Source organism: Gadus chalcogrammus, chromosome 7, assembly GCF_026213295.1.
Source record: "Gadus chalcogrammus isolate NIFS_2021 chromosome 7, NIFS_Gcha_1.0, whole genome shotgun sequence".
NCBI lineage: Eukaryota > Metazoa > Chordata > Actinopteri > Gadiformes > Gadidae > Gadus > Gadus chalcogrammus.
The window spans coordinates 21,573,272-21,597,217 of record NC_079418.1 but is presented as its reverse complement, the minus strand read 5'-3'; the positions used below and the strand labels follow the sequence as shown (position 1 = coordinate 21,597,217).

Genomic DNA, 23,946 nt, shown 5'->3' with positions numbered 1-23,946 from the left:
TCCCTGGGTTTATCATTCTGATCTACATTGTTCCATGGCTCGACCGCAGCACATCAAGGGTATCGGCTATAACAAGCGTCATTTTGCGCAATAACTTTTCCCTTCGAAAAGCTCTAATATTGTTTTCCTCCTGTGACTGTCTACCCCCTGATGGCGAGAAGCTGTCATCACACTTGTGATGACCAAATCTTGTTCTGGCTGTTTTCTCTTGATGAAAGTCAATGTTAAGATTGTCAAACATATTCGATTATTAGACAGGATATTAGATATTTTCAATGAAATTTAATTCAAATAGTGTACAGCTATTTGAGTGTGTATAGCTCGCTAGCCCGCTAGACAGGTGTCGTTTCTCACATGCCTCATTGTTGCGCCACAAAACGCACCCTTGGTTACAACACAAAACCTAAGTATTAATATGTTTGAATATCACTGTTATATAACTGTGATATTTATTAAATGGTTGTGTATTAGTGTATGTATTCCGTCTCGGCAAATAATACAACATTTAGAATATAATATGCATTTGGTAGCATGTGACTATCTATCCGCGCATGCGCAGTGGACCCGCGACTGTTGTGCTCAACAGCCTGCCTTTCATTGTATGCCACATACAGTAAACTCAAAGTGCAAACGTAAAATATACTAATCGTTATTTACAACGCCATTTAACATCTTGAAGTGGAGCGGCATTGTCCCGAAAGGACACATCTAAAGACCTGAGGCGACGAGGCTAACGTAGCTGAAGATAGCTGCAGCTATGAGCTTCTTCGGTTTTGGCCAAAGTGCGGACATAGACATAGTTTTAAACGATGCAGAAACAAGAAAAAAAGCGGAGCACAAAGGCGAAGACGGCAAAAAGGAAAAGTATTTCTTGTTCTACGATGGAGAGACGGTGTCGGGGAAAGTAAACGTGACGCTCAAAAACCCGGGCAAGCGGCTGGAGCACAGTGGCATCAAGATCGAGTTCGTCGGCCAGATCGGTGAGACCGCCCGGGCCTGTACTTTGATCTCACATTTCACATGAGGGGGCCATGGTTTTAAAGTCATTTAGTGACGGTTTTGTACCACTTAAACGCCACATTATACCTAACAAGGGAACATACAGTTGAAAGTGTTAAATGTCACTTTTCATAGCTAACAAGTGTCAAGTCCCGTGACAGATCTAGCCAGCTTGCAGCCGTTTGCGCCTGACGCATCAGCTGAGTCGACAGAGAAAAGGGGTGGGTTGACCTTATTCTACGTCCATAGGGTTGGCAGAGAGTCTGCGAACCGTTGACTTGTTGAGAAAAAATGTGGTCTGCATATGACAGGTTGATTGCAAAAAAGAAATCGTCCAAGGAGGAGGTAGACCTATCCACTGTGTATCAGCAATATATTACCAATAACTGACGCTAGTATCGATAGAGAGAATCCGTAGTCAAATACACTGGAAGGCTTAGATGTGTTAGGAAATACAGCGTCCCCGATAATCATGCGTCTGACGCCACATATCTGCACACTTCCGGGTTGCACAGCCCATGTTTTTCTGATTCCCACATGTCGGCATTCTAGCAAGCCCGGCCTGTGATGCATCTGGTTTAAACAAGTTTAGTTTCAGGGCTTTGATATTTCAATGCGCTTTGCTTTTGCTGAGGTGGATTTAATGAGGATGCTTGGAGCCTAAACAAACAGTGACAATGATACATACAGCCAACAATGATATAGCTGTACACCATATGGCTTCCCTTGATCCTTAGAAATAAGCCCAGGCATAACCACAATAAATATGAAATCTTAATATCATAGGACCATAACGCCAGATCGGACCTCAAATCTTTAACAGGGCAGGTTCTTACTCCAGCAGGTATACTAGTCAAACATTTAAAAATGCCATCTTTATTTCCACAACACCCAGGTACAAACAATATTTTGATCAAACACTGGATAGCCCTGTCGGTCAAATTTAAGGCAAACATTATTTCACAAATGATATGACCGTGTTTATTAAGCTATATATCAGTCAATACATTTGTAACAAAGTCATAATAAAGATTCACTCTTACACTATCATTAGTATGGGAGTTAACAGCCCCATCAAAAGCTACATCAAAAGACGGCACAGTCTGCTAAAAGTCTAAACTTCATGCATTTAAATATGCAATATGTATATCTGAACTGCATGTAATTTCCAGAGCTCTACTATGACCGGGGTAACCACCATGAGTTTGTGTCGCTGGTGAAGGACCTGGCTCGTCCCGGAGAGATGACACAGTCTCAGACATTCGACTTTGACTTCACACACGTGGAGAAGCCCTACGAGACGTACAGTGGTGCAAACGTCAAACTGCGGTAAGAAAATTCTGGGGGAAATTAAAGCGAGATTCTGAATTAATAAACGATAGGTATTGAAAATACAGGATCTGTGTTTTCGGCCAAACACAGACCAACGATTTCCTTAGGGTCTGGGCTGTGTGCCGGCCCCTTTAAAGTTAGTGAAGCGCATTCTATGGAAACAAGGTGACACAATGTTGTTGAGTTGTTATTTTAAACCATTGTGTCTCATCATGCATTGTCAGTCACATGACCCATTTCCTCTTAATCCTTTCCAACTCAGCTACTTCCTGCGAGCGACGGTGGGCCGGCGGTTGAACGACATCACCAAAGAGCTGGACATCGTGGTGCACACGCTCAGTAGCTACCCGGAGATCAACTCCTCCATCAAGATGGAAGTGGGCATTGAGGACTGTCTGCACATCGAGTTTGAGTACAACAAGTCAAAGTAGGTGGTGCTGGAGACGGAACGGTTCCGTGTGTTTGATTGAGGACACTGGGCAAAGATCAGAGGAGCAGAACAATAAAAACATATTTGAAAGATGAAGTTTATGCTAAGAAGCTTTCTGTAATATGTTAGAGTTGTAAAGGGTGAGAACAAAAAGTTGGGGAAGAGAGCATGATTTAAAACCAAACACTAAACAACCCACCCTCTACTCCGTCCCTAGCTCCCGAAATCACATTTAGAAGTGTTGGATTACGCAAACCTGTGATTGTTAAGGAGAGATGGATTCCCAGACTCAATCACGGAACAGATGCCCTGATTGCAAAGAAATTAGCCAGGAGGCATCTGAAATCGAAATTAGCCCATACAGAGGCAGGCGCAGTCAACTTGAAACCAATATTCTCACCGCTTATTTAACTCACTAATAGCTGAAGGATGGCTGTGCTAACTCTAACAAATTACACTCAAACAAGAGCTCTTAAATCTTGCCCACAGCACTATTTAATTCTCTATACGGTTATAAAATAACCGTTTGGCGAAAGAGAAGAGGGGTAGTGAGGAGTCCCAGGAAGTGTCAAAGCTGTCCGGTAGCAGTGTGTTCTCACTGCACCTCACCCCACTCCCCTCACTCCCCCTCCATGTTCAGGTATCACCTGAAAGACGTGATCGTAGGCAAGATCTACTTCCTCCTGGTGCGAATTAAGATCCGGCACATGGAGATCGACATCATCAAGCGGGAAACCACGGGCACGGGGCCCAACGTCTACCATGAAAATGAAACCATCGCCAAGTACGAGATCATGGATGGAGCACCAGTCAGAGGTACCTCGCTCCGTCCTGGTCTGTGTTTGTGTTGTTTGGGAACATTTTGTGTGTCATAAGAGTGTTTAGCCCGTTCCTCAAACAAAACCTAGCTCAATTGGTCGGTTTTCGATTATAATGTTTTGCATTTGCAGTCTTTTGAATAATGGGTGTTTAGGGTATGGTGTCGAGGTAGTTCGCCTCCCATACGATCTGTCACAGGTTTGATCTCCAATATCCCAAGACACTGAAGGTGCCCAACCGACCGGTACCTCGCTGTAATTCGCTTTAGGCTAAAGCATCTTGCCGTCTGCTAAATAACTCGATAGAAAAGGTCTCTAAATAGAACCTTTTGCTTGTTGTTCTTCATTTGAGCACATGTCGACCCTCCTCACAGCAGACGGGTGCCGTCGTCTAGCCTTTCGTATCAACCGGATTACCTGACGCTTTACTTAAGTTGAATTGGATCTATGTTGTCGCTGCTGCAGGGGAGTCCATCCCCATCCGGCTGTTCCTGGCCGGCTATGAGATGACGCCGACCATGAAGGACGTCAACAAGAAGTACTCTGTGCGCTACTACCTCAACCTGGTGCTCATAGACGAGGAGGAGAGGCGCTATTTTAAGCAGCAGGTATCAACGCACACACGCACGCACACACACACACACACACACGGCGCACACACAAACACACACGGCGCGCGCACACACACACACAAGGCGCGCACAGACAAAAAGACAACGCAGTGTTGACTGCCCGTTAATCCACTCCTTAAAAGGGCCAGTCTGTAGAATTGATGGCATCTAGCGGTGAAGTTGCAGAATGCAACCCACTGGATAACCGCCCCCCCTAATTTTGAAAGTGTGCTCAAAGTTGTCAATGAAGAAAATACATTATTACAATGTGATGGTGCGGGACTTGTTCTTGAGGGTTTCTGACACAACGCGGTTCCCCAGGAAATCACGCTGTGGAGGAAGGGAGACGTCGTGAGGAAGAGCATGTCCCAGCAAGCGGCCATCGCCTCTCAGCGCTTCGAGGGAACGCCCAGAGTGGAGAAGTCCCCGGCCCTGGAGGATGACAGCTAAAGTCTGAGAGAGAGAGAGAGAGAGAGAGAGAGAGAGAGAGAGAGAGAGAGAGAGAGAGAGAGAGAGAGAGAGAGAGAGAGAGAGAGAGAGAGAGAGAGAGAGAGAGAGAGAGAGAGAGAGAGAGAGAGAGAGAGAGAGAGAGAGAGAGAGAGAGAGCCCGAGCCCCCTTTAAGGACCCCACACTGTTCTGCTGTTTGATTTCTGATGGAATGTACTTTTTTTATTTCTATTTTGTGAGTGAGGAAGAGTAAGGAATTGTGCATTCAACTGCAGCGAGCACCAGATGGATTTTTACTCAGAAATAACTACTTTTTTTATGACATTTTCATTTTATTTCATTATTTTTGTTCTTTATGAGAAAAACTACCGTAATCTGGTACTCAAGGGAAGGATTTTGAAAGGTTTTTAAAAATTGGTAGTGCTCCGGAATTTGGATGTGTATGTAACCAACTGCCATCTATAGCATGTCTCCAATGTCATCCAGAGAAGCGAGAACTGCATTTGTCTTTTATAAGACTTCTAAGACTTTTTTTGGCCACTTTACAAAAAAAGGTGGACCAGTAAACTGGTCCACCTTTTTTTGATGATACTGATCCTCTTAACTTTTGAGGAAATCACATTGAGTTATTTTCTAAGCATCTACAATGGAAGATATATAAGAAGTTTAAAGCAAACAGCAGTTTTATTGTTTGCACTTAAAGGCAGACAATGAGGATTTAGAGCATTGACCTACAACTTTGCTTGCACCCTCTTCATACATTCCAAGCCTTTCACTATCCTTTTCAAAAGAAATTCATATTTGTTTGTACAACATCCATTTTACCAGCATTTTAATATGGTTTTGATGGTATGTCAGTTGAAAACTAAAAAAGGATCGTTTTGTAAATTTGCTGCTGCTAAAACAAATGTGTGTGCGACTTTTAAACAAAACCCCAATGTATAATTCAAAGTTAATTAACTCCATTTGTAGCCTGCCAATGCTATTTGCTCTTTAATCAGTTTTAACTTTTCTTTTTTCTTTGATCCATGACAATTATTTAAAGTATGAGAGTCAAGAGACTAGTGTTTTCAAAATAAATAAGTTGACTTGTGATTTTGCCAAACAAAAAAAGCCCTCCACTCCACTAATCCCTGGGTTTATCAAGAGAAATTAGTCAGTATTTCACCAGTGGTCTGCCTGTAGTTTAGCTAATGTAGATGCCTGCCACATCAGGCTAGTAGGCTAGACTGGCCAGGCCACCTCTTACGTCTGACGTTGCCAGTAGTTGAATAGAACTGTGCCTCATTGTCTGTTGCCAAATGGTTTCAGATTAACCCTTAAAAAATGGATGTTGTTCCCTCTTCAGCCCAGCGCCTCTAAAGTTAGTTTGTAATTTTTAGATGTGGCACACACCCAGCTCCTATGGTGACCACAATGTTCAGACTCACGCACACGCTCAGCATCCTTCATTCTATGCTGGTTCTGTTGTTGCTGTTGAAACCCCTACCCACCCCCTCCTCCTCTTCGCACTACACCTTGGTTTAGAGAAGGTATAGGGTGGCATATCTCACATGTTGATGTTGGTCTCGTCTCAGCTGTCTTGGGTCCTGCTAGAGGCTTCTCACTGTGTCTGCATAGTTCTGTATCTTAACCGGAGAGGAATAGTGCAGGCCTTGCCTTCACACCATGTGGTTGTTGTTGATGAGTACATTATTGTGCGTGTCTCAGAGCAACTCGGACAGTAGTTTGGCCATTTGGATCTTCAATGCTATTCTAGGTTGCTTGAGGCCTAGATCTATTACTCAGGACATAGGTCAACGCCATCTTAAAGGAGGTGTTGAAGCCCTGGATGGCAGTATATGTGCATATTGTGTTTGAGTCATATCCTAAAGATCATTGTTGCATGGGTGAGCATTGAGAGGTAATTGTTTTTCTGGTTCAACATTCAGTTGCACTGCCACTCTTTAATGTATATAAGATGTGTATATTTGTATCTTTAAAAAACCTTTAAGAGTAAAAAGCACTGAAGCCATGCCTCCAGGGCTCAGCCTCATTCATAATGCTTGGCCTGTATTATTTTTCTTGTCTGCAAATTATATCACTATAAATCTTTGCTGTTTAACCTTTCTTAGCATTTATTATGACGGGATGATGCTAGGCAGTTAATAAACTGTTTCATAAGATCACCTTATCAGACAAATTATGGTTTGTTTTTAACTGGTATGACCAATACCAGGAATACTTCAGATTTCTCTCAGGATATAAAGACATTTTTATAGACTTCGATTTTTTTTCTGCAATGCTCTTTATCATGACATTTCATTGACGTATAATCTTCCCTTGTCCCTTGACTTCAATAAGTCATGGATAGAAAATTTCAAGTAGGCCTACTGTGTGTGTGAGTGTGCGTGTGCGTGTGTGCATGGCCATTGTTGTGTCCTTGAAAAGTTGTTTATGTTCGCCTTTTTTTTAGAGGTACAACCTACTCCATATACTTCTTTTCCTGGTTTACTCATTGTGTTTTGTCAGTTTGCCCTTCAAAAATTAAGCCATTAGTATTGGAGGATTTGGGCAGTGGGAGTGATCCGTGAGGTGTTTACTAACCTATTTTGTGACGAGAATGCAAATAAAAAATAGAGTGAGAAAATTTTAGAAAAAACAGAACACATGCACAATGTAAAATAGCTCCTTTGTACATGAAATGTTTCGCTCACTATAATTTTTATCATGTTTTCTATTTCTGTGCTATTTTTAATTAAAATAATACTAATTTAGTCTTATTACACAGGAACATGTTTGAATTATCAATTTTAGAACATTTATTTCCATGAATCCTGGTATTAAACTTTAAATGTATTTTTAATTACCTGAAAATGTACTAATTCATCATGGAGCATTATTCTGCACTCCTTAAAGGTGTACTACTATTGTTAAATCTATTTGCCATTACAGACTCGACAAACTAATGAAATGAATTATTTATTTTAAATAGTTATTTCTAAAATTTCAAAGCATCCTAACTCAATATAATTAACTTTCATGACCCCCAGGTAATCTTTCACCACTTTAAGATGCAAACATATGTGCATAGCTTGCAGTATTCCGACGCCATTTGTAGATTTTCTGAGAACCTTTAACCTTTTGCTTTTACAATGACTGCAATAAATTCATCCCTTCCAGCTGCCATCTGCAGAACAATTTGACTTGCACTATAATGGACGGTTTAATAGGTTGACACTACGTTCAGCATGTATGCGAAGCAAACATTGATTCATGTTAGGTTTTCCTGAATTATGAGTGTCGAAGCATTTTTCCGGCCCAGATACCATCACCTCTCCAAACAAAAACATTGCGCAAATATTCCTCAAGGCCACATTCTTGTGAAATACGTGCAATGGATAACTGAGAAATGATTCATCTAAACATCTGCTCATATCATTTGCGTGCAAACCGTTTCTCCATTGGCGTGCATTAAATTGTATTGAATGTTATTTCATTCTAAAACAGTAATAAGTAGTCTAAAGAAGTGCAGCAAAAAAAGATGACACTTGAAGTAGTAGTTTGGTGACATAGATCCATCCAGCTCTTCTGAGTTCTTAATGTGATTTATGTAGGTACCTGCTATGGCCTTTATTCCATTACTTGGTCGACAACACTGTGTGGAAACAGTTTGAAAAATAGATCTCCTTAATGACCCATCATCTTGCAGTCGTCACTAAACCACTGGTGTCCCCGCTTGCAGGAATAAACGCTCCATTGTTGTCTCTCTGCCCACACGCGATCTGACAGCATTCGTAGGCCTACCTCATGTAGGAGGATAAAAGCTACTCAGTTTTGTAGATGTTATCACAAGTCTTTGTAGATGTTGGAATTACGTCAAGGGTGTAAGAGAAAAATGCCAATTTTTTCATGAGGCGTTATTACCAGGCTATAGCACGGACGCCCTCTATTGGTTAAACGCCGAAGGTGTAGATCAAAGGGAGGCGCAGAGATAAGACATTCCCTACCAATAGTCGAATACAATACCAAATCATTAAACAGACAGTGTACACCAGAGCTTCGGTTAAGCCTTCAACACCACCATGTCCATCACAGTTATCTGAGGGCCTGGTTTGTGAGTAGCCTAGTGTTTAAACGTATTCAATAAAGCAAGGCCAACGTGTGGTATTCAAAAACCAAACAAGTCCCAGCAGTGTTTTGAACAGTTCAGCTGTGTCGCGGTGGGCTTGGCAGGCGGAGCGGCGTGCAACATACGTCTCGCGGCTGCTCCCCTGGCTGCGCGAGGCTGCGCACAGCGTACCATTCTGAATGATACCCACGCGCCCTGTGCTCGCTCCCGCCACAAACTGGATTCATTGGTTATCGACGCGCGCGCTCCGCAAGTTGCCGTACAACCAGGGGATTGAACCGTTCACTCGTTCCACGTTAAGTTTTCACCTCGTAAAGGGCGTCCTTAGAGCCTACGGGACTTTGGTGAATTTGTCTGTTTTAAGAGCCGAGAGAGCACCACGTTAAACCTCCCGGGGTGAAAGTATTTCATTGAGGATGGTCAGTAAAGTGATTTAAATCCGCCGTTCATGAGCCGTGTCCTCTGGGAACGGTTTTGTTCGCGGCTCGATAATGACGAGGGGGCTGCCGGGGTCGTTGACTACGGTTTAGCACCAGTCGTTTGAAACGTATTTTCGGTGGAGAATGATCTCCGAAGTGTTTTTGCTCTGATGGATGAAGCCGTGCTGGTGGATCCGCTGTTGAAGACGCCGAGGGGAGATAACAGCAGCAGCACAACACTACAGAGCGACAGCGAAAGCTAAGCCCATCGACGCCGACGTTAACATCAGGTCACCCGCTCTGTTCTGACCCATACAGGTATTTCTCATACGTATTACTTGTTTACAGATATGCGAGTTTGCGATTAATGGTTTGGCTTTTTTGGGGGCGCATCTGTTTACATCTGCAGCTTGTGTTACATGGACGTGGTCGGTACATGTGTGTCACTGAACCAGATACAACATATGCATGGAGGCAATGTAAAGCAGGCGTACTCAACCCGAGCCTGGCGTCTATTTGCATAAGCAATGTTCCCTGTGTGCTGTCCCTAAGTTTGTAGGGAGATGCGTCCACTCAAATGTCCCCAACGCGCTGTATTCCCATCGAATGTCTAGCCTTACCGGAGGGATTTCTATGCATGTTTCCAGTTATAACAAAAAATCCAATAGCAAGGGTTCCGAAACCTTTAATCGTGTTGCTGATTCAATAAAGATAACGCTACCTTGAATTATACGATTGATTAAGTCTACTTTAAGGTAAAACAAACTCGAAATTAGAGGTTGGCTTGATGTGCAAGAGATGATGTATGTACTCATTCGCTGCACTATTATGTTTTCCTTCTTGATTAATGATGTTTAAAACACCTATTCAAGTGAAGCAAACACCTGGGCACCCTGGTAGCAGTCTACATGACCCATCCTCAGGCACGTTTTAAAAGGACACGAATCGATTGGATATATAACACATGTTATTTGTTTTGGAGTCATGTTTATAATTTATTTACCGAAGGTGTGGAGCGCCCCCCCCCACCCCCCCCATTTCGATAATGTATTGCCTGCTCCCCACTGTCTTTTTACATTTAGAGAATGGAGGTTGAACAGTTTGGGGTTCCCAGCAGAATAGAGCACCCTTCTTTGTCTTGTACAAGTTCCACTTAAAAGTCAGCCACAGACTGAGAGCTGGACGATGGTCCTCAAACTGATGGATGGGGGTAGCTGTATTCATGAACAAAAAACACCGTGGTCAATGTAGATGAGGTCCTTGGCAAGGAACAGAGAGATTTGTGTCCTCCAGGTCTTTCTGCTGTGGCATGAAGGAATTGCGGGGCTCAAATGACTCATCAGTTTAATGGCCTGTTTTCTTATGTGGCTTAATTTGTACAGATCGAAGGCCTTATGGGTCTATACTTATTTGTTGTGCTTTTCTTGTAATTCCTTTTTGTCTCATACTCATTCGACGTTTAATGCATTCAAAATGGGTTTGTTTTCAAGAAAACAATCTGTTTCCTTGGCATGTACTTATATGGTGGTCATTTTATCAAGAGAATAAATGAGTAAGCATGAATTGTACGTACCATAACCACAAGACTTCCAGTGCAACATCACCACATAACTTGTCGTTCTGGAGAGGATTAATCATTGCTCCTGCTTGCTCTGTAAAGGATGGCTGACATCAGGACATTCAGTAACAGGACTGTGCAACCTTGTCTCCGATGCCCTATTACTGATACAATCGCCAATCAATTACCCCTGAAAACAAATGGCTGTGAAAAAGCGTATTAAGATTTGTGGCATTCATAGTGATGTACTGTCCCAAGCCTAGCCACTCGTAACACAGCCGAGAATTGATTTGTTTTTCTTATCTGTGTATGAATGAAGCTTAGCCTAGTGTTGCATATGTTATGTCATGTTGTGTACGCATCTTCTGTCAGGATAAGATGCAATAAAATATTGTTGCTTACGGTAAGGTGGGGGCTGTTAATTCTTTACTCTGGCATGGTCTTACCAGGAATCCTCACTGGTTTGGTCCTTTTTAATAGTTTAGAGATCAAAAACGATATGGCCTGTCCACCACCAAATCTTGATACACAAAGACAATTGAGAAAAGAAGGCATGATTTAGTGTTGATTCTGAAACTAGGCCTATATGCTTTCGAAAATTACAATCTATCTTCAGGGGTGCACTGCAGTCACACTTACAGAATAATTTCACACTGACCACATACAAAACATTCACAGAGGTCTTTAGTAAGGCCTGCAATTAAAACATTTGAAACTTTTATGGGCTGGGCTCAGGGGAGGCTACTTACTTTAATAGTCCATTGATCAAATACGCACTGGAACGCATTTGAAGCACCTATGCCTGCAAGGAAAACACTCACAAACAAGCAGGCTGTACAGGGCTGTTCTCACAAACAGAGATGAGTGGGTTCCTCCTTAAGATTTGGAGAGCACAAGGACGCCCAATCTTTCACGGATGGCCTTCGAAAGGAGAAGGGATCTTATCCACTATGGTGATGAACTAACTAACGATGGCTTGCCCTTGCGTGTTGGTGTGTTTTAAAATGACCATTTCACATAGGATTTTAGGATGCAGCATTCGGGTTATGCATCATGGTTCCTTGAGTAAAGTAATAGCAATCGCTGTTATGCTGGCAAAACATTTAGGTTGTCAGGCTGAAACGTTAATTTCATCTTTCACAGCTGCTGTATCACTGCCAGTTGAGTAACTACTGGCTTCAGCAGACCGTGTTGCATTAAGATTAGAGGGATTCATAAAAAGTATTTGGATGTAGTTTTATTGTTGCCCATGGTTCATTTATCTCAAAAAATCAGGCCAAAGTTCATAACTTTTTATAATTGTGGGTTCACATCTTTTGCAACTACGAGGGATAGATGAGAGTTGAGGATGGTTACAGGTGCAATTCCTTAGGGCACTTACCGCAGACAAATAAAAGTTACAACTAATTATTAAAGATATATAGTTATTTCCAATGTAATCCTATGTAATATGCTGTGTTACTGGTTCGTTTGCGGAGAAGCAACACAACCGATACATTTGTTGGTCAAAATGTCTGTTTAGGGATACGAAAATTCACTCAGCCATACATTTTGAATTGAATCAGCCCCTTTTTAAAATTGGTAGCAGGACTGATTGGACCCCACACTGCTGTTATGCAACCACCCACTTTGTTTTGTTTACTCATTTGTGTCGCTGAAATCTCTCGGGCTTTCAAAGGTCTTGTTGTTTCAGAGGTTTTTCTATTTTCTTTCTATCCTCAGCGACTTCACACAAAGGCAGACATGACCTCTGAACCCGGCCTCAGAAATGAATGTATTGTGTTGAACCAAACAGCCATTGTGTGTTTCTTCTGCATGGTCATTAATTATACATATTGCATATAGCATCGACGATCCCGTGTCCTGAAACACATGCAGCACCACGAACCAGAGAAGAGGACTCTTCTTCACTTGTCGTGTTTCTCAGTACATCCTCATTCAAGATGACTGCACAGTCACAGGCCTCAGTGATTGCCACAGAAATCCCAGCAGAGATTCCGATCCCCCCGTTTACAATTCTGGCATTGAGAATGGCGGCTTTGGTTAGAAAGCTGCCAGGATATTCCCACAATAGCAGGGCGGAGGATAATGAGGTGGTCCTGACGGGATGGAATTCCCATTCAAGGCCATCTTGGCAGCAAGTTTGTGCAACAACTCAAAAGATTCACTTTGGGGGGACTGGGAAGGCGATACTCCTGTCTGCCGTGGCAGGGAATCTGTCCCTGTCCAATATGTTATGACAACACAGGCAAAGCTTACTTTCCCCATTGGAGGCTTGCTGAGGCACACAGTTCTTCACTATATTTTTCCTGTGTCGTATTTTTCCAAGTCATTTATATTATTATGCAGGGGGCTGTATAAAAGCAGAATAATATGTAATGCTGGTTATTTCTAGAAAAAGATAATGCCTACATTAGAGTGGTGTTACAGAAAGCGGTGATCTAATTTAATGGAGTTACAAAGCAAATCATTAGACGACTGAGAGTGAAAGAATGCATATGAAAGCAAATCTCTGCCATAGGGTTTGTAAATTTAGAAGCCTTCGAATTTTCTACGTGGAAATGTGAAGACCTTTTGAAATCATAACAACTAAAAACAGATTCAGGTAATCTGAATTTATGCATATCATACTTATACAGCAATTAATGGAAAGTATGGTCATTAATTGAGACGACTTGCACTCACTGAGTTTGAATATTCATTTATGAATATTTGAATCGGATAACTAACGAGTCATTCTCCATTCTCGTACACAGTCTGATCGATTGATTTCAGGCTCTATGGTTTAAGGACTGTCCTTCAATGCCCTGAAGTTTAATAAGTTATGAATATCTTGTTTGAAATAGCTGCAACTTCAACTTTGTATCTGAATTGTTGAACACTGAAATAAATATATTTGTAATCGTATTTATGACATGTATTGTCATTACAATTTTTTTTTTACTTTTTCAAAATGTTTTTGCTTTAAAAAATGTAAACACATTGGCAGTGATTTGCTTCCGTTTATGACCCCTCTGAGCTCTTGGCTTTTTTGTTTGTCCTGTCAGTTTACCTTTTTTATCTTTTAAGTTTGCTTTTATGTGAGAATATAAAAAACATTCATATGTGAGTGGCAATATTGTAACCATGAATGAAATAAAATCAATCCTCAACTCGTGGCTGTGTAAATTAAGTAGTTATTATTCTGCAACTGTATTGGGGTTGGAATGCTTCTGAGCCCGCAAAAGAAATATAATGCACAAAACAAATCCTCTAAAAAATACAATATTTATAGTATAAATGTTATTTGCAACCCCTGATGTTTGTTTCTGTAATTCTGCTTACAGAAACTAATTAAAAATGAGTGACATTTTTTTTCTTGGGTGAGGTTATGTTTTTGATTGAGCATTACAAAGCTTAGACATTCATAAAGCATAGCCCTCTGCCGCATCGCACTATCACTTGTTATAGCTCCTTGTGACAGTTGGGCTTCAGCTGATGCCTAGTCGGGTGCCTTCCATCAGCTGTGGATTTGGAAGCCAGTAATTAGGTCAATGGGGGTCGCCTTAGTGGGCCCTAAGGGCTATATATTTTATTATTTTGATCAATCAATGCTACGGAAGTAAATACGAACTGTTGATATGGTTTGTTGATTGTGTTGACATACACTTACACTATTTTAAAACACTATTTCCTTTAAATAATATTTGGCCATGTGGGCACAAGGATATCGGTGCAATTGAGTGTTTTTGGTTAGTGTCCTTTGTAGTACTGTTGTACTCTTTCCCTTTCATACACTCCCCCCTCTGAAGGGGCTCTGTTCTTTGCTAAAGCACCACTCCTTTTGGCTTTCTCGTTCTTCTCTCCACTCATCCTTGTAATAATTTCAAATGATGATGGTGTGAAACTCGACAAACTACTGCTTTTCTTGCCCAAAAAGAGTCAAGATCTCTAAAATTATTTTAGATTTGGCTTGCACATTCTTACCTACAGAAATGTTATGTCTCTTGGAATTCACCAATCTTTGCACTGCATTGAGAGTCATTAACTAGTTTTTCCTCATCTGAGAGACAGGAGTTTTTTTAACATCTATTGTATTCGTTCAATAAATCGAGGAAAGTTGGACATTATCAAGTTCTTCCATCCTCCTTCTTTTTGCGTCATGCTTTTCTTATTAAATTTGTGTGTCAGGCCTCGATTTCCATATATCAATACTGACATTGTTTTGATGGCCGAACACATTTCACACATTTTTCTAGGGTTAGGCTATCTATTTCAGTGAGCTTCAACTTGTTTTGAAACCCTTCATTTGACCAAAGAACGTGTGTTTGTAAACATTGAAGAACTAATTTGAATTGTCCTTAAATCAATCCAATTAATGATGGGGGCGCATTTTCACCAATGTGGTTTTTCGTTATCGTTATTCCAAATCTACAGCATATTCTAGGTATTCAAAATAATACATGTGGCTGCCTGTACTGCTAAATCCATCTCTGATATCGGACTTGTATTGTATAGATCAGGTGTTTCAAAACGTGAATATACATTGTGTTACCATCAATGGTGATTTGGAATCGATTTGTTTATTTTTGTTGAGTTGAAAACTAGTTTGGGAAATTGGTGAAGGAGAAGTATTATTATTCACCTAAATTGTTTTCCATCTCAGTATGGTGACTGGTTGACGGGTTCTTGCAAGAATAGTCTGGTATCAGTGTTGTGAGTCAACAACGAGATCTAGTTCCATAGGGGAGATTGTAGATGGTTTCGGAATGCAGTGCATGTTCTGATCAGCGGTAATGGAGAAAAACACAAAGTACTACTTTTGCGTTTGCCTGACAGATGCTAGGATTCAGCGTTTTTAGCTTCCTGAACAATGAATGTTACAGGTTTGCTTTCAACAAAACAAATTCCCCTTAAATGCATTTATTTGAGTAGTACATACAGTAATAATTGCTATTCAAAATTGATGACTTTTACATTGATTCATGTTGGCTGTTTTTCTCAACAGCACAAAAAGGAGTTCATAAAACCAACACTAAAAGGGAATTGTATTTGTTTCTACATGTGGTGGAAGGCACTGTGTTCTAAGGGGTATTATTCTATTTAAATTCCAGTGTCTTGCCATTTCTGTGCATAAATTCAAGCCCCTTTTAGACTACTAATGAGTTCTCTTCTCAATGTTGTGGACAGCAGAGGTGCCTGATGACAATGTAGGACCCCATATGATACCCAGGTTTTCACACTGTGCCCACAATAGCTGTTAAAGTTATCCTCAAAGTACACATCCTCTCTCTGTCACCCTGCCCCGACCACACCCTGATCCACAGACTCACAGGCTTTGTATTCTGTTAACAAAGGTGAATTCATTTAGCAAGGTCATCTCTCGGACATCTGGTCTGTCGGGACTCTGGAAGGGACACTGTAAAGTAGGCATCGAATGACACGCGTGCATGATGTATATTTACTACAGCAGCACCTGTATTAAATCTACAAGCCCAAAGACAGTATTACATGGTCGATACTTTCCTGGTCTGTTATCTTGCAGTACTCTCTGGTTATTTCATTGGTTGGGAAATTAATCAGGGATGCTCAACAAAGTGGTCAAGCTCTTAATGTGAAGTTCAGTGCTAATAAGTGTAGTCAATGTCTAAAAAGAAAGAATAAAATACGAAAGAATTTGAATCCCCCCTCAGCTGTCCGCCTCGCTATACGTTTTCCTTGCTCATGCCACTGTTTGTCTACTTCTGTGTAGAGCACATGAAAAGCAACTGCCTTTGATTGAGCCAGCACAAGCTATTGTCACATTGCATGCTAGATGTGCAGCAGCCTTTTTTGTTGTGGCCTATTTATTCCCTTTTTGGAGATCCAGATGAATATGCAGTAGCTAACGAAACAGGGACAGTGTGGAGCATCAAGCTGCTTAGGCAGACGGCAGCCAACCATCTGACGAGAAACAATAAAGAATTAAATACGCATAACATCCTGCATTCAGTGATCAGTCTGTGCATTCTGTTGGAAAGAGGAGGGAAATCACAAGGAGGTCATGCATATATATGATTTCATTATAAAAAATAAGTGAACAGGGATGTATTGACAGTTTATTTTTGTATTTATATATGGAATATGCAGAGACAACGATCCAATATGTCAAAGTCAGGGATAGACCAAACTTTCCTTTCTTTACTTGGGGCCCATGTCCAAATAGCCTCTTTATTTCAGCGTATGCGGCCGCATGTGTACAACCAGACCAAGATAACCGCACACGGGGTCTTTTTCCAGAATGTTTTGGCATTTTTGTGCAGCCGCTCACCTTGTACTTCAGGTTAAAAAAAAAACTTAATGGAAAAGCACTGCCTTCATCACTGTTGCTTTTTTGTCCCCCAATCCCAGATTAAATCAACTGTCAAACGAACACCTGATAGGCGTATGCATCGTGACTTCAATCAACCAACCAATTGACAGCCCTACAGCTTAGAGGTTAGACAGGCTTAGCGCCTAAAAAGAAAAGCTGATTTCACATTTCCTGACAGTAATCATTCCCTACAAAATATTGCTCTGCTAATTCATAGCTCATATCAGACTTTAGATTACTTATCTAATGTTTCTCTTACTTTCGCTTCATCATATTTGCTTTGACCAATGATCTTGCTGGCAGCAGTAATATGTTGGAGCGTAATTGGCCGCAATTAAGAGCAAACAAACTCAGCCAGTGCCAATAGAAAACGTGTCTGTAAAGGTTTCAAATTAACCCTGTTATTAAAACCACCTGCTGAAAGCTTCGCCTGCTTGCGGTAAGCAGTCTCTCTTCCATAAAAAAATCCAATGCTGCAAAATAGGAAACAAGGCGTTACTCTGCCCCTTCAGTTTTTGAAGAAGTTCTGCCATAACATAGTAGGACTGCTGGCTCTGAATTTATTGCTCTGTTAAATGCCACCCCTGGATGTAAAAGAGTGCTGCTTCCAAAAAAATGCACCCTCTTTTTGCAAAGAATCATTGTTGTGAATGTGAATCCTGTTTCTTATTCATCTGAACATCTGCAGGCTGTAACAAACCTTATTTCCAGTGGCCACCTGGCTTTCCCTGCACTGAGGTCTTCTCTCTGGTGACTCGATCCAGGCCCTTAAAGTGATTTGACGTCACAAATGGGCCCTGATGGGCATGCGTTAACAGCCTGAACCGTGGCTGACAACGGAGCCGACATAATCGACTGTGAGCTCCAATTACACAGCAGCACAATGCGTTTTTTTGGCACCATTGTTTTCAGATTCTTCCGGATAATGGCTGCCTGGTGATGCCTGAGTTGTAGAACGTATTCATATTTTTTTTATAGAATACATGGGGTGGGAAGATTAGGGTCCATCATAGGTCTCATTCGGAAGCCTTCGGAATGGCTTGCATTCATAATGATTTTCAGGACAGTTTGCTTTCGCGATTAGGCTCCATCAAGCTCCCATTCAATCAGCCTCTCTTCAGGGCACCTGACTATGAGAATGCTTCTCCGTCAATGTGGGCTGCATGGCAATATGCATTGCAGCATAACTGGGCTGGGTTTTTGGATTATGCTAAACCCAAATGTCTCAAATTCTCAGCTTCACCTCATGGCAGTGGTTTAATTAATCCAGGGGAGGCAGGACGAGGACCGAATGAATGTTAAGGACAAGCATCTCTTAAATGCTTATCCAAAAGTCTATTCTACGTGTCTAATGCTGATGTGCAGTTGTAGTAGCCTTTTATTCGTGCAAAACTAAGAAATATTGTTATTTTGTTAGAGAATATAGAGATATATTCTGTCTCCTAAAACAATACGGTTGAAAAGAAATGCAAAGCATGCACACTGCTTTATAAAAAAGAAAAAATGGAAGGATTTAACAAAGGTCAGATAAACCTTTCACTGTCGGACACCATCTGTTTTGTTTACGTCACATGTCTGAATCCAAATCACTTTCGCCTTAGTCCTTGGGCTCTTTTGTGAGGCTGCTTCTTCAACATCCTTCTTATCTATCTGGGCCATGGCCACCGTAACAAATAATTGAGAAGTGTACTAGTTTCATATTGAGTGATGAATCATCAAACTTGCTGAAAATGTCCCCTGAAGGAGCCATTTGATGTGAGATGTAACCATTGGAGGGTGATAAGAATGGAATTGATATAGAAAAAAGAAATTGAGAACAATAAAGCTGTATTACACAGTAAAACCTCTCAAAATCACATGCCGGTTGTCTTGGCAGCAACGACTTCATTCAGGATTTAACTTAGCTTCAGTTGACTTGGTGCAGGTTTTAACACGGGTCATGCCACCACAAAGTATGCCATTTTCATTTATGACTAGTTTAGGATGAGGATCCATTTAATTTCAGAATTGCCATGCCAAACACCACTTTCGAAAGGTTAAACTATAAACGTATCTTCTGATTCGCCCCAGTAACAAAATTGTATTTGATATTGACAAGGACACCTTCCTTTTTTCTTCCTTCCTTTATGCAAGACACCCTGTCTACGAAACTCCAAGCTTTGCGGTGTTTGTACTTGTAGGAGGTCCAGTTTATAACTTCTCATCAGCGTCGAGCCCCACTGTCCCCTGCCAAGGTCGTGCATTTTATAGGTTCTTCTGCTGCATCGGGGTCCACCCCGCCTCCCTCTCTTGCACGATTGGCACATTACAAACTCGATTAATCTAATGACATTTGTTCAGATGAATCCTTTAGTCTATAAAATGTAATCAACTATAGTCTATAATGTCATAAATAATTTCATAAATAATAGGAATTGCCAATTTCAAGTTACAGTTGTCTGAGTGATGTTACATCTGCTCGCTTTACCTGACAAGAAAAACAAAATACATTTTGTTTTGCTACAAGGCTACAATTTCTGAAGCAATAAGCAACATATGCTTTCTATTTGGACTCGGATTTGATTAACTTTCTGTCGTTGGCCTATTAACTAGACTATTAATAACATTTTAAATATATCTGCACACACAACCAATAACAATTTCCAACTCGACCCTAGTTCGCCAAGGACATAAAGTGTATTCACTGAAATTTGCTTCAAAAATCGACATTCCGACTCGGTTATTAATTGGTTGTAGGGATTTATTGCTGGTGGAAGGCAGATCGGCCCAACAATGACATGATTACAAATGTCCTTCCAATATGTGTGGTTCTGGCACCGACTTGTAACCTTGTCTTTTGGCTTCCACAGGAATTTATCTTGCCAGCCTTTCAAAGTGGCCTATGTCATTGCACACTGAGCTGGGGTCAGTGGGATGTCTCCCATAAGGATGGCAGACATGTTCCCTGGCTTGGTTGAAGACATGTTATTGTAGTTGGCAAGCATAAAACATGTACCTTCCGTGTTGATTTACTCAGAGAGAATAAGCATTTTATTCCCCAGCGCATGCTTGCAACATGACTCAGCAGATGTGTTTATCTGTCCACATTTTGCCCCAGCTAAACGTAACTGTTTTTTGCTGCCTGAAACCTGGTGTGCAGTGCAAAGCCAGTTAGTTTGAGAGGAATGAAATGAACATGGTGGTGCACCCTCATACTAAATCATGTTCGCTCTTGAATCTGTTTCTGGCATCCTCAAGCACTTTGTTGGCTCTGTAGAGAGCCTAACTGTTGGATGAAGATTATTTATGGGGAAAAATTAACATTCCAAAAATGTATATGGAGATGGAGGTGAATATGACACAAAAAAAAGAAGCTAACTGAAACTGTGCTTTTAAAATGATGCATGGTCAATGGCTCGTTTTGCAAAGCCATGCGTGAGCACTGCGCTTTGTGGTGAGATTATAGCGTCATTCTGATAGCATCATGCACTGCGAGAGAGAGAGAGGGAGAGAGAGAGAGAGAGACAGAGACACACCAGCTTCTCTATCTATATTCATTAAATAGTTCATCAAGCCTGAGCACCAGAGGCAAGGCGCGCACAGTGAGCGGTCTCCCCATGATTCAGAAGCAGCTGCTTATGCCGTGGCCACAGAGAATTCTCACCTCCCACGCCTTTCTGCGCCCTCTCTCTCTCTCGCCCCCCATCTTTTCTATGCTGTCTCATCTGCCTGCGTCTATTGAGATTGAACGCGTGACTGCTTGTAAAAAAAAAAAAGAAAAGGTATCCATCACATCAGTTTTTTTCCTGTCTTTGCCGACGCCGGGTTGCCTGCGTCCTGTTTGTACCGATGAGTGCCCTGTTTAGATTTACCCTATCCCATAGTGACAGGTGATATTGAGCTACTCATGCATTTTGTCAGACTCTCGGTCTCTCCTTCCTACCCCCCCCCCCCCATTCCAAGCCCTGATTGGCTATCCGATGAAGGAAGGCACATGGTAACTCGTAATGTGTCCGTGGCATAATCTTTTAATTAATTATTTCTTAATGTTTTGTAATTTTCGTGTCTTAAAAAACAGAATCAATGATAATCATTAAGAAAACTAAAATGTTGTGTGGTTCAACTTCCGTTGATTCATATCTTGAGTTGTAATGAACATATGGTAAACATTGACATGGCAATAGTTAGGATTAATATGCCGTGACATATTTGATGGATGCCATACCACAACTCTATCTTTCAGTCTTGTTCTTTAATTATTGACACAAGGTATTGGGTAACAGAATTGCCTTCCGATTTTTAAATACCCTTTCATGAGCTTATTTTGAAAAAAAAAAAGTATTCTCTTTCGTATCTCTTCTCTCTCGTATCACAACACCAAAAACTAAAACGATTGAATGAATTTTTCAATGTCTCTGAATGGCCAAATATTGTCCATTCACAAAAAAAATGGTCATGGTCCTTATGAAACGGTAGGCTGGCAGACTGATGTCCATAACGTGTGCCCATGTCTCTGCAACACGTTGCAGCCAAGCAGCAATGATTCATACCGGTGTGTTTTTTGAGCTAGGATACTCGTGTGTTTGACTGAAGCAAAAGCCCTTGTGTTAGACGGATCCATCCTAGCACTGTGTTAGATCCACAGTCCATAGATCCAGAGCTAATGATTTTTCTCCTGTTTGTTTCTCTGCTCTCTCTCTCCCCTTTTTTCCAATTTCTTTTCTCTCATCTCCCCTTTATCTCTCCTTGCCTTTTCACGTATTATTCACAGCCCCCCTTCTTTCTCTCTTCCACTCTCTTCTTTTACTCTCTACGATTCTCTCACTCTCCTGCATTTTGCGGCTGTCATCCGATCATCTCTCTCTCTCTCTCTCTCTCTCTCTCTCTCTCTCTCTCTCTCTCTCTCTCTCTCTCTCTCTCTCTCTCTCTCTCTCTCTCTCTCTCTCTCTCTCTCTCTCTCTCTCTCTCTCTCTCTCTCTCTCTCTCTCTCTCTCTCTCTCTCTCTTATCTCGTCTTCCCACTTGGCTCTCCTCTCGTGCTTGCTCTATCTCCCTACCTCTTGACACCCTTCGCGTCCCTCCCTCTTGCTCGCTCACTCACTCCCTCTCTCTCTCTCGCTGTCTCTCTCCCATTCTCTCTCTCTGGAAAAGGCAGCTGATTGCAGTGAGTCAGTATCATGGAGGCAGGCTGCGGGGCTGCCGCAGCAGTGGGGATCTCAGCGCTAACACTGCCCGGAGCTCTGACTGCGTCCAGCCATGACGTCCTGGACAGGTGAGCCCACCCCCTCTACCCCAATCTCTCCCCACCCTGCCCTAGCTCTCTCTCTCTCTCTCTATGTCTCTCTCTCTCTATGTCTCTCTGTCGCTTCCTCTCTCTCTCTCTCTCTCTCTCTCTCTCTGCCTATGTCTCTCTGTCGCTTCCTCTCTCTGTGTCATACACACACACACACACACACACACACACACACACAAACACACATGCATGTACTCAAGCACGTTACCGCTCCACTTTAGAGGACCTTATGAGTGCAGAAGATTTGTGGATGTTAGGAGAGAAGTAGAGGGGGTAGACCACACCTTAGTGTTTGGTTTCGGTGCGTTCATGTTGTCGTGTGTGTGTGTGTGTGTGTGTGTGTGTGTGTGTGTGTGTGTGTGTGTGTGTGTGTGTGTGTGTGTGTGTGTGTGTGTGTGTGTGTGTGTGTGTGTGTGTGTGTGTGTGTGTGTGTGTGTGTGTGAGAGAGAGTACGCGAGTTTCCATACTTTGCTGTTCGGTTGAAAAGGCGCATTCTGTGTGTGTGTGCGTGTGTGTGTTTATGTCAGTGACTCAGTGTAGCTATGGGTTGTTTCAGGCGTTTGCCTGTGTGTTTTGTAAGATTCATTCATTCCTCCTGTATGTTCTGTGCCTGTGTGTGCACGCATGTGTGCATGCATGCGGATGTACGAATACCTGCAGCGGCAGCCTTACAGCTGGGAAACTGTGAGCACAGAGTAGTGCAAGACTTGGCCCCTGCTTCCCTTATACCTCAAGGAGAAATTACACCACAGAATGCGCAGAGGATGGGAGGGAAGGGAGGGTTGTTAAGCTGACATGCCCGAAAGTAACACACGCACACACACACGCACAAACTGCACGCACTGCAGACCCAACCTGTGGTGGTTACTAGTAAGCCAACCTCCCACTACCCGGTCATTAGCCATCCCATAATGCAGCGGACTCTCCCGGAAAGCTTCCCTCGTACATCTCCCCCCCCTTCAATGACAAAAGCATTCAGTATGCTCACAGCAGCGATTCGGCGTGTCGGCTTTCTCCTAATTACGTCATCGCTACAGCTGAGTCCACACACACACACACACACACACACACACACACACACACACACACACACACACACACACACACACACACACACACTATTGCAAAAATAAATGTGAGTTTGTCTCCCGACGAACACAGAGGCTGCAACCCAAAGAGGATCACAGGGATGTTTGAACACACACTTCCGCCTTTGTGTTCACAATTAAAACAAACCCTTGCTCGTCCTCCCTTCCGTTCTATCCCTCTTTCATTCTGCCTGTTTCATGATAACAGTGACTAAATTACACAAAAAGAAGATGTATTAAAGAAACCTACTTTATCCTTTCGTAACATGACAGTGAATGACTCTACCTCATGATAATCAATATCCACAGCATTGACCAGTGAGAAACAGTATGGGAACTGTTAGTGTCCTGGGATCCTGTTTTGAGAAATGCTTCTCTAGAACACGTTGGGTAGTGGCTTATAGAGCGATATGACATAGTTTTGAGTCCAACTTGATATTAGCTCAGGCCAAAGTGCAGCAGGAATGTGATCGCTCAGGATTTGATTCGATGGTAAAAAGTGGCTAATCCCGCTAGCCAGCATTGGGTCG

The 23,946-nt window shown here is 42.0% G+C and overlaps 2 protein-coding genes across 2 annotated transcripts in view; both read left to right on the top strand.

The window, feature by feature from the left end:
- Positions 1–536: 536 nt before the first annotated feature.
- vps26bl (vacuolar protein sorting 26 homolog B, like) lies at positions 537–8,765 on the top strand. Its single transcript, XM_056594264.1, has 6 exons — positions 537–980; positions 2,172–2,328; positions 2,594–2,758; positions 3,402–3,577; positions 4,045–4,187; positions 4,512–8,765. The coding sequence occupies exons 1-6, from the start codon at positions 758–760 to the stop codon at positions 4,638–4,640; spliced, it is 993 nt and encodes a 330-aa protein (XP_056450239.1). The 5' UTR covers positions 537–757; the 3' UTR covers positions 4,641–8,765.
- An 84-nt stretch (positions 8,766–8,849) lies between these two features.
- Positions 8,850–23,946, top strand: part of arhgap32b (Rho GTPase activating protein 32b) — a 78,712-nt gene continuing 63,615 nt past the window's right edge. The window contains exons 1-2 of the mRNA XM_056594837.1: positions 8,850–9,486; positions 22,187–22,307. Coding sequence (XP_056450812.1) covers positions 22,213–22,307 — 95 coding nt within the window. The 5' untranslated portion in view covers positions 8,850–9,486; positions 22,187–22,212. The remainder of the gene's footprint in view (positions 9,487–22,186; positions 22,308–23,946) is intronic.

Bases quoted from the DNA above. Each gene is read 5' to 3' on its own strand.
- vps26bl (XM_056594264.1), top strand. From the start codon at position 758: ATGAGCTTCTTCGGTTTTGGCCAAAGTGCGGACATAGACATAGTTTTA. The intron at 3,578-4,044 runs GTACCTCGCTCC...TCGCTGCTGCAG, and splicing joins GGATGGAGCACCAGTCAGAG to GGGAGTCCATCCCCATCCGG. The intron at 4,188-4,511 runs GTATCAACGCAC...GCGGTTCCCCAG, and splicing joins GGCGCTATTTTAAGCAGCAG to GAAATCACGCTGTGGAGGAA.